Here is a 10,726-nt window from a genome sequence, read left to right as displayed (position 1 = left end):
TTGACTTTTAAATGAAAGTATTATTTTGCAGTAGTATAAACTAATCTTGCTTCTTCTTCTTCTTCTTTTTTCTATTTTTTTTATAAGGTGCTTTTTCTATTCATTTAGCTTTATTACTTTGTTTAATAAAATTTACATTTTCAAAATTTAATAATATATAAGACAAGTAATTTTTTTATTTGTATACAAACATTAACCCTCTAATAACATTATTTTTATATAATTATTGTTTTGTAAGAATAGACATTTTTAACTGTAAGTGAACAAAATTTTGAAAAAGTAAAATAAAAATTTTAAGATAAAAAATAATTAATCAAGAAACTTCGCCAAGAGAATTAATTTTATAATGTCATCTAATACTTTTTTTTTTGTAAAAATGTCATAGAGTACTTGTATATATAGCTATATATATAGTATTTGTTAAAAAAAAAAAAGCATATACTAGACAACATGACAAACAAATAACTAAATACTCTAAATTTATGGTCCTTCTCTTTCAAAAAAAAAAAAATAGAAAAAAAATGGGTCCTTACACCACTTTAGTCCAGTATTTAGCAGGACTTAATAATGCTATAATAATGAAGAAAAATTCTAAATTAAATTTAAAATCTGACGAGGTATCGAACGCTTCAATTTGAAAATCTTATAATTAAATGGTACATAAATTAATTCTAATTAAAAGAAATTAGAAAGTTTTTTATTTGGAAAATGACATTGTCAGGTGATTCCCTACAAGCAGAAATAGTTGTCATTTATTTTATATCCAAGAGGAAATAAGATATATATTTTATGATTATGGAAACTCCACAAGTGTAAAATTATTTCTCCAACTTGACACACTTGGTTTCTATATTATAATTTGGAGTTTTGTTGGTGGTGACAATGACATGCTTGGTAGTTGGTAGTAAAAATGTCAATTGGCCTTTGTTGGGTACAAAATATTTGTATATAAAATTGGAATTTCTCAGATTTTTCTTTTTAATTTCTATTTTGAGGAAACGGATATAAGAATTTCAAATAACCAAAAAAAATAAGAATAAAATAATTATAGCAATAAAATAAAGATAAACAAAACTTACCTATAGTGTAGTACAGTTCTAACAACATTATCTTAGGATCTCTAAACTCGACCGACCAATTTACATTCAATTGCAGATTCTATAACTAAACCAGTAACAAAGTTGTAAATTCTCACTGAACAATATATGTAAAAAAAAAAAAAAAAAAAAACATTATAAAGTCCAATCCAAGGAGCAATGTGTTTTAGCCAAAGGCCAAAATTTAGCATTGACATCATATAGTATTGAAAAAGTTGCATTTTGCACTCCATAAATTCAGGTTGACCCTTCTTATTAAGCCATCCATAATTCAGTGTTAAGTATTCCAACAAATTTATTACACATATCTGATTCTGTGTCATGTACTCATAACAGGGTGGAATACATGAAGAGACAACAGAGATCCAAGTAAAAATACTGAACAAGGGCTGACCTAATAATAATAATAATAATAATCAAATTACTCTCATCTGCCTTTACATACGCTGCCTGGGACATCAAGAACTTCATCCTTAAAAATAGTGAATCCCTTGTGCATTTACTTACATATATATATATTTACAAAAGCTAAAAACAAAAGGAAAGAAAATAACAAATAAATCAATCTATCAACTGACCTTTTTTATTGAAGCATTCAGCCTAGTTAAATTGATTACCAGCAGAGCAGGTCATCTCCAGAAAAGGAATTCCACTACTATGCTACAAGATAGGTAATCAATGTAAGATATAATTGTGGACCACAAGTAAAAAAAACCAGATCCACCAACTTCTCTGCACTTTCTTTTATCATCTTCCGAGCCTCGGGTTCTCATAGTCTGAGCAACCTAAGAGTTGATCTCAGTCTCACAATATTGAATAAGAACTCCACCCATAAAATAGTATGGAAATGGAAATAAGATTTCTCTACCAGTCATCTAGCCATTCAGGGATTTCGACATCTTCTTCATCTTGGGAGATGGAGAGTCGAGGAAATGCAGAATCCTCAGAGTAAGTCTCTAAATGTTGAATGACACGAGAGGTGATCTCATGAGGGACTGGAGAACTACGGCTTTCAATCCCTTTCCAATCAATACCGTCAAACCAAGGATGACTTTTGACATGATCAGAACCTAGATTCCCCAACCTTGTTTGTTCGTCAACCTCGAGTAACTATATAATGTGAAACAACAAAACAGGGTTAAGCTTATGAGAACCTTCTAATACTCTATCTAGCAAAATTGTGTTGAGTATATATGTCTACAAGGGAAAAGGTAAAAGAAGTTTCAGCATACCTTAGAGATTAGATCAACAGCTTCAGCGCTGAAAGTTTGCGGAAGATTTAGCTGTCCCTTTGCTATCTTGGCAAATGTATCAAGCTCACTTTCTCTCCACGATCCAAATGGCATTTCACCTTTTAGCATGAAATAGATCAACACCCCCAATGCCCACCTGAATATACACAAAATGTAATCATAAAGCCACAAACTATACACAACACTACAAGAAAAACTAGTCCCAACTTATTAGAAGGTCCAGCCATCTTGCCTAAACTTTTTAATCAGTTTGGGATACATGTTTCTAGTAGAATTTTGAATAATCTACTCAAATTATCATTTTAAATATTAGCTGCATTTATGTGTTAAATGTAACAATTAATTAACCTTGTTGTGGATATCACTATGTACACATTATTCAAGTTATTTTCTAATGTGACAATTAAAGCAGTAAAATCTGTATTTTCACTGTTATTTACGTTCAGATCATATAATTATTTCCCACAGATAATAAAGCATTTCTACACAATTTTCACAGAACGTAAAGTAATTAGCTTTGGCATCTTTCACAGAAGTAAATCATTAAACAAATTTTTTCTTAGAAAGTAAAAGCAAGCAATATCGGACATAAGAACGCTTAAACATGGGATGAACAAGGCTAGCATGAGAGTAAACATCAGGTGGTGGGTTTACCAGTCAGCTGAGAAGCCGTGGCCTTTTCCCTGTACTATTTCAGGAGCCAAGTAATCTGCCATTCCACAAATTGTATATGTCCTTTCCCCAGATAATTTTTTTCCAAACCGGAAGTCCACTACCTACGACAAGGCAAAGTACAGTACAGCAATTAAGCATAAGTTGATACACCTCCCTTTTCTACTTAATAACAACATAAAATTCATTCAGATACTTGTCAACAAAAAGAGCGGATCAATCAACCTGTAAATATCCTGCGTGGTCCAACATTAGGACATCAGGAGATACACCTCTGTAGAGAACATCATTCTATTATGCCAAAAAAGACAAAGCTTTAAAATATCAGTGGTCTTAACTTATATGAGAAACTTCTAAGACTGAAGGGCTAAAGTGGGAAAGAAAAATAGTGTTCCAGACATCAGACCTTGTGTAGATGCTCCAAAGCAATAACGACCATGGCTGCACAAAATTGTGCAGACAGTTCACTCAGAGGAGTAAAAAGTATAGAAGCCAAGGGACACGCAAGGTATGTATTAAGCAGTATGCTGGCATGTGACTGATCGATAGAAGTAGACAGGACCTCTGGCACCTGAGGTGAATGGGTGATACTCTTCAATAAATTCTTTTCTTTCAAAACCTGTGCCTCCTTTCCAAGCCTTTTAACCTTCTGCTTTGAAAATCTTTTCAAACTAAGCAAGTGTTCTGATGGCCAACCATAAAACAAAAAAAAAAAGAAAAAAAATCAGAATGTCTACAGCTGCCTTCCAATCCACAAACATCTTATCAGCAATACGTTCTCTGCCTTTCGGTTATAACATTAAACTTTAATGTGCATATTAATTTATAATGCAAAGCAAGCTACAAATGAGGCAAAGGAAAACCCACTATTAGAAAATTTGTATCAAGGAAAATAAGCAATTAAGTTATAGGCAGGGGACATGATAGCAAAATTTTGAAAACGAACCTGAATCTCTTAAATGCACAAGCCCGATCTCACTGCAATCAGTGGAATACACACATTTCTTCCATTCCTAGTCAGAGAGAGAGAGGAAGAGAAGAAGCCATAAGAATAAGTCACTTTCAGATATAAGCAATGAAAATGCAATCAATAACAGGATTACTCACCATATCAGAGAACTGCACTCCATTAAGGGTTGACATGTCTCCTTTAACGGTTTCCTTGGAAAAATCTGAGGAATGGTCCCTTGATCTAAAATAGTTCAATTAAACAAACCACAAAGTAAATTGCATTGTTTCAAGAAAGGCAATTCTAACTTTTACTGTGTAATTAATTCAGTGTCAAATTTCAAGGTAAAACCAAAACTAGGAGACTAAACATACTTGTGATCATCCAGAGAAAGCTTATTCACAGGGCCAACAACTGACTCAAAATTTTCCTTTGTTAAAACAGCACAAGTGACGTCACCTACAGCAATTGCGCTTATGGAATCTATGTGTTCACCAAGAAGTGTCCATTCACCAAAATAGCTTCCCTCTGACTTCTCCACCACAAGCTCCTTACTACCAGGAGGATTATCACCTTCTCTTTGATTTTCAGGTTTGAGACTACAGATATTTCGATCAACTAAATCTGTGTCAAAGGTCATTTTCACTAGTCCCTTCTGAATAATATACAATGCAGACATGCCTTCATCCTGCAGAACCATGCTAAATCTACATGAGATGTACTCTTTGAGATCTTCAAGCAACAAAATATTCTCACATAGAATGTATACCTTTTTTACGATTGTCTGCCCATCTGAGAAGGAAACCTCAGACAGTAAATCAGCAATGTGACTCAGCTGTAAGATAGTCAACCTTGACAGAAGATCTACTGATCGGAGTAGCTTTAAGGATGACAAATTAGAAAACTCTGACATGAGAATTCCACGAAAATCTTCCCTTCTCAAGGCCCAGAGAGTTCCACTTGTCACTGCACGAACAGAGGCCTGGAGTGGTTTGTTATACCTGTATCACCTTAAAACAAATTACAACACTGCGGTAGAATGATGAAAACAATACAGCAGAGAATAGGTCAAATAAAAGAAATATCAATTTTAACTCGGCAATAATGCTAATTTGTCAATTTGGAAAAACTAGACAGAAAAATCAAATGAACCAAAAAATATGATTGTTAAATGGATAAGAGTTACATTAGTGCCAATTCTCCAAAGGATGATAGTTTATCAGCTGTATAGCGATGAAGAACCTTAGGAACTTCTCCATTATTTTCCTCCTGTCAAAATTACATCCGGTCAACAAAATGCCTGAATTGAGGAAAGACAAAGTACTATTGGAACTTGAAAATGATACCTGGGTTGCAAAGACCTCGAATTCTCCACTTCCAACAACATAAAAGCAATCTCCTTCACCCCCCTGAAAAAGATGAAAACTAACAATTGTTAAAGCTTTGCCTAATTACTCATATAAATCAAATTTGCTAGAACTGGTGGAACACCACATTTTGATGATATAACCTTCAAAATACTACTTACATTTAAAGGATATATGTACCACTTTACCGTCAACCCATAACAGCCAAACCTCCAGTAAATGAAAAACGGTAAATTCAAAATGCAAAAAGAGTAACCTGTTTAACTACAACATCCCCAGGCTGGACTTCAACTCTTTGCATGCAATCCAGCAAAACATGACACTGAGAATCAGTAAGCTTTCTGAAGAGAAAATGATCGTGCAATGCTCGCTCAATGTGTGCCTGTAGTGACAAAAAGACAGTTCAAAGAGAAAGTTGAAAAGTAGACACACCAAACAAGACACATACATACCAACCTTTTATTCATACAAAGAAAATAACATAGAAATGAAGTTTTACCTCTTCTTCCCAAGTTTTTCTATGGGATGGGGATGGAGGAACCCAAACTTGCCCATTCTCTAGAGAACTTTCGATTGCACGTAGACGAGCCCTTGATAAATCATGTCTAACACGTTGGTTCTTCGAATTCCAGCTAAAGGTTGAAGGAGATTCTGATCCTGTAACCTCCACAACTTGAGGAACAGGCGGCCGTAGGACAGCAGCAGAACTTACAGTCTGACCCCCACCAGTCTGACAGAAAAAAGTGGTGAAAACATATTAATGGTGAGGCAAATAAATTTAAAACTATAAGAAAAAACACACTGCAAAAATCAATTTCTCTTACTTCAGTTAGTCCATCAATATGCACAACAATGATTGTAATATCATCTGTACGAGTTTCATACTGTAGCCAAAGCCGATAAGATTCAGCTACAATTGCAGCACAAGCATCACGAGGGTCTTTATACTTAGCAACCTGGAAAGACAAGCCCAATCATAAATGACAACTAAATACCAGTTTTGCAGTTTTTAGCATACATGTACACCAATGTAGTGAGCAACGCTCCATGATTTTTGAAAGATCTGACAAGCGAATATCATGTCTTGAATCTAAAAATGATTCAATAGTTGAAACAAAACTACAATATCAAAATCAATATTTGTTTAAACTTGTGTACAATACAGGCATTTTTTTTGAAAAAAAAACCAATTAAAAGAGTACCATGCAACCACGGCAAAATAAAACAAGCTTGAAAACATTCGATCAAGCAAACTATACAAACTTCATAAATTCCAAATCTGAATTGCAAGATAGTGGGAACAGGGTACCTTACCATGTCAACTACAGTTTGGCTAGAAAGAAACTCAAACACGCCATCACTTGCAAGCACAAAGAAAGGGTTGTCTGGTGTGAGCTCCAAAACCACAATTTCAGGTGTGGCAACAACTCCAATTGACTCAGCTATGGAATCACCTATACTTCTAGTAAAAGCAGTACCAGGATACATCCCATTCGGTACCCACAATCTCGGGGGGTCACCCTCATCACCTTCTTCAGTACCCCAACATTGTACATCCGGATTTTTCAGCCCTTCAATCTGATCCAAAGTAAGAACTCTAGCACCACAAAGCTTAACCCTTTCCAGCTCATCCTCTCGAAATGGTGTTTGATCAATCGAAAGGTCAACAGCAAAGAACTCATCCCCACGCTTCTCTGCTATAACAGCCCTCGAATCACCCGAATTCGCAACATAAATAGTCTTACCCCTTACCAATACCGTAATAGCAGTTGTTCCACTCATGGAATCATCTATATTATCAGCGTGAAGCTGAGTATTCGTGGTCAGAAAAGCAGTATGGCAAGCCTCAACAGCATCAAATTGAAACTTATTGTTTCTAAGCAAATTCTCACACAGCTTTCGTTTCGCAAACTGAGAACACTGAGCCCCAAACTCTCCATGCCCATCAAACACCCCAAAGAAATGGTCATCTGGGTTGGACCCAAATGGTGTGTAGATGCAAAAGCTATCTTGGTTAGCCTTATCAAGAGCATCAGGGTAATATCCTCTCTGAGATAAGTAAGAGTACCTCAATTCATAGTTCCCTGAAGGAACTTTAACAGTTCGACACCCTTCTGGAGGTAGAAACTGAGACGAAACCCTTGAGAGCCTTGTGATACCAGCCTCGGAATCTCTAAGCTGGTTCAAACGGTCCCCGGCTTCACCTTCTTCGCTATTAGAAGATTCAGGAGAGAAAACAGCGATCTCATTGGTCCTCACATTTTGGGTCTGTTTGATTCTTGCGTCCCTTGGTGTACAAACCTCTCCTATACAAACCCTCGAGTAAACACAACCCATTACTGAAAATTACGAACTGAGTTCAATTCAGGTTCCAAATTTGGTTCATAATTCATGAGCCGCCCCCTCCGAGTTCGAAACTAAACACTCTTTCAACTTTGCTGAGTTGCTCTGCTTCCTCAACCTTTTAACGATCTCCAACACAACAATTCTTGGTAAATTCTCTGAAACCCAAGTCACCACACACATACATATATATATGATACGATGAAATTCACTCGTACCTTATCTTCCTCCACTGCTGAAGAAAAGAGAAAAAAAGGTTAAAACATACAAATGCTCACAAACCCAAAACCCATTTAACAGTTTTTAAATTCAGAGAGAATTTGTTATCCATTTTTTTAACTGTTAGATTTTGCGAAAATGAATTCGAGAGACGAAAACAACGTCCCTATCGATCTGCGGTAGTTCAAAACCGTTACGGATAAAAAAGGCGAAAATTAAGAGAAACTAAATCAAAACGCATTAAATTTAAAACCCAAACAACATGAATTAATTAATTAATAATATTAATTATAAAACATTTTATACTTTATTATTGGCCCCAAAAAAAAACAACGAAGGCCAAAAAAAAATCGGGTACTAGTAATGAATCTTGAAAAGTCAAATAAAATAAACCAAAACACTCAATTGAAAGAAGAAGAAGAAGAAGAAAAGAATACCCAATTGGCTTAAACAAGCATAAATGAAGAAACGAAGACAGAGCAGAAGCAGAAGAAGTTTGATCAATGAGAGTTGTAATTAGTGAACAGATGAAGCGCGTGAGCCGGGAAATGGTGGGACCGGAGGACCGGTCGGGTCCGGTCCGGTCTGGATTGGATGTAGATTTTTTTTTTTGGTTGAAGTGAAGTGTTGTAAGAGGAGACGTATCTGTGCATGTGTGGAGGTGAGAGGGTTTGTTTCGGGGCTTTTTAAAGGTTAGGCTTTTCATAGGGTCCCACTCTCCTCCCTTACTTGTTTCTCTTCTTTTCTTTTTAGAACAACAATAACACTACGTTTCCTTTAAGCATTACTTCTTCACTTCATTTTAACCAAAGAATTTATCCCTTTTCTTCCTTTTATTTTAAGTGATATATAATTGGAACTTAAAACATATAACTATGAATTACTTATGGTATGTTGTTCTTTGTAATATAGCACATTATCTTTTGCTAAACCATATATTGTGTGGTATTATAATTGAACATTACATGTTCAAAATATACAATTAAAAAGACAAATAACAAAATTTTGATCGACTTGAAGATACAACCCATTGAGAAATAACCTCAAAAAGAGAAAACAACAAATCACAAAAACCATTGCAGAGCAAATGAAAGAGCCAAAGGACAAATGACCACGAAAAACCATTGATCAAAGTCGAGTTATAAATTACCGTTATAATGTTATTATTAAATTATCACTACAAATAGCAGCATTCACGTTTAATTTCAGTTGTCTTACATTTGCAGCTTTCCAATAAAGTAATTTTGTTGAGAATCCCATGATTGGAGAGTATATGTTGAGCAAGTATCCAACCTTGTAGTATTGATCTAGCCAACACAAGAGCACAGAAGCATTATATTATTTCTCATGTTTTATTATATATACATATATAACATGTCCTTATTATCACTTTTCTGAATTATTGAATCTTATATTATTATTCTTATTATTATTATTATTATTATGAAGTAATGGAGTTTATAATAGGTTTGTTTTGTGTTACACCTATATGTATCAAAGAAAGAAGAACCCCAAGTCAAATCAAATCAAAACTATAAATATGAAGACAACATTTTTTTTGTTAATCACTTTAATTACTTTATCATAATTATGAATATAAAAATAAAAGTCGACCAATATGACCTTAGAATCTTCCACTACTAATGTGTGAAAAGGTTTTATTTTATTTTTTAAAAAAAGAGCACGAATCTCTCTGTCTATGGATTCGAATATTTTACCAAACAATGCATGATAAAAATAGGTAAGAGGTTATAGGGTGTGATAAAAATAAAAAATAAGTCATCTTGCTTACATTGCTAATTATTAATTAGATACTAATTGATATATTATTCAAAAGTTAGATGACTAAACAACAAGCTCATATATAATTTTTTTTTATAGTTTGGCTTTTGTGCTTTTTAATTTTTTGTCATTTATTATGGTATGTCCTTACTTGTTAAGGGTAATTTTGTAGTATGGTCAATAAGTAAGAGAACTGATTCATTTTATGTTTTTTTTTTTTTTATGTTCATGATTTCTACTTCAATGACTTTTTTACTTTTAACAGATAAGTATTTCAAACTTTTAGTCTTTATCTTTAATATGATTTGGTTTACCATCGTTTTTATTCACATTATGTATCTTTTTTTATCATATTGTGTGATAATAATAGAGTTTTATTTTTTGTTATTTTGTAGGTTGTTTTGTGGAGGATCTACAATTACAGAAAATTTACTAATAAGTTTAATTTAAATATAATCTGTTTGATATTATTTTTAACCGTTTTAAATTAGAGTGCTAATATGCTGCTATTGGGTAATATCATTAACTAGTTATACTTAGAAATTTTGTTGCTTTTTTAGTTTTTTAGTAATTTTTGAGCTAATGATATGGGTTGTATATTAAATTCTAAGTTTGTATATTAATTTTATTTTAAAGATTATCATTCTAATATAACTGTATTTTTTTATTTGGTGTTGTGATATTTTTTCAGTTTTGTTATCTCTAACAATAATTATTAATAATGAGAAGGTAGTTTTTCAATATAATAGGATGTTGTTTGAAGACGTTATAACTCTACAGTCTGAATTTTCAGGAGTAATTTTATTTCATGTGGCTCGCGATAAAAATTTTGTAATTCATGATTAAACTAAACATATTTTTTCGTTAGACGATGAGCTATATTAGTTTTAAAAAAATTCACTATCAATTATAATTATGACTCTATTTACCACGTAAAAAAAATGTTAGATGAGTGACGTTCTATATTTGGTATTCTTTTATTATTATTATTATTTATTAATTTATTTGCATGATGATAAGAGAAGATAACGGTAGTATAGTATA

At 33.3% G+C, this 10,726-nt stretch overlaps 1 protein-coding gene across 3 annotated transcripts; it reads right to left on the bottom strand.

The window, feature by feature from the left end:
• Positions 1-1,317: 1,317 nt before the first annotated feature.
• On the bottom strand, positions 1,318-8,564 carry LOC115707407 (protein phosphatase 2C and cyclic nucleotide-binding/kinase domain-containing protein). 3 transcript variants are annotated; one of them, XM_030635364.2, is made up of 16 exons: positions 8,338-8,564; positions 6,653-7,916; positions 6,163-6,294; positions 5,838-6,068; positions 5,595-5,720; positions 5,318-5,380; positions 5,158-5,240; positions 4,741-4,972; positions 4,346-4,659; positions 4,130-4,214; positions 3,969-4,035; positions 3,429-3,706; positions 3,248-3,313; positions 3,005-3,126; positions 2,330-2,486; positions 1,318-2,207 (listed from the first exon to the last, which is right to left on the bottom strand). In XM_030635364.2, exons 2-16 carry the CDS (start codon positions 7,673-7,675, stop codon positions 1,962-1,964), a joined length of 3,225 nt encoding a protein of 1,074 aa, XP_030491224.2. In that variant the 5' UTR covers positions 7,676-7,916; positions 8,338-8,564; the 3' UTR covers positions 1,318-1,961. The 3 variants fall into 3 exon arrangements, with proteins under 3 accessions (XP_030491224.2, XP_060964664.1, XP_060964665.1); XM_061108681.1 differs by having other exon boundaries at positions 6,653-7,913; XM_061108682.1 differs by having other exon boundaries at positions 6,653-7,839.
• Positions 8,565-10,726: the final 2,162 nt, after the last annotated feature.

This window comes from Cannabis sativa, chromosome 1, assembly GCF_029168945.1.
Source record: "Cannabis sativa cultivar Pink pepper isolate KNU-18-1 chromosome 1, ASM2916894v1, whole genome shotgun sequence".
Lineage (NCBI taxonomy): Eukaryota > Viridiplantae > Streptophyta > Magnoliopsida > Rosales > Cannabaceae > Cannabis > Cannabis sativa.
The sequence above is the reverse complement of the archived record's forward strand: the minus strand, read 5'-3'. Positions and strand labels throughout refer to the sequence as shown.

Bases quoted from the DNA above. Each gene is read 5' to 3' on its own strand.
- LOC115707407 (XM_030635364.2), bottom strand. From the start codon at position 7,675: ATGGGTTGTGTTTACTCGAGGGTTTGTATAGGAGAGGTTTGTACACCA. The intron at 3,314-3,428 runs GTCTGATGTCTG...TTGGCATAATAG, and splicing joins CTTTGGAGCATCTACACAAG to AATGATGTTCTCTACAGAGG. The intron at 2,208-2,329 runs GTATGCTGAAAC...CACATTATATAG, and splicing joins CTGTTGATCTAATCTCTAAG to TTACTCGAGGTTGACGAACA.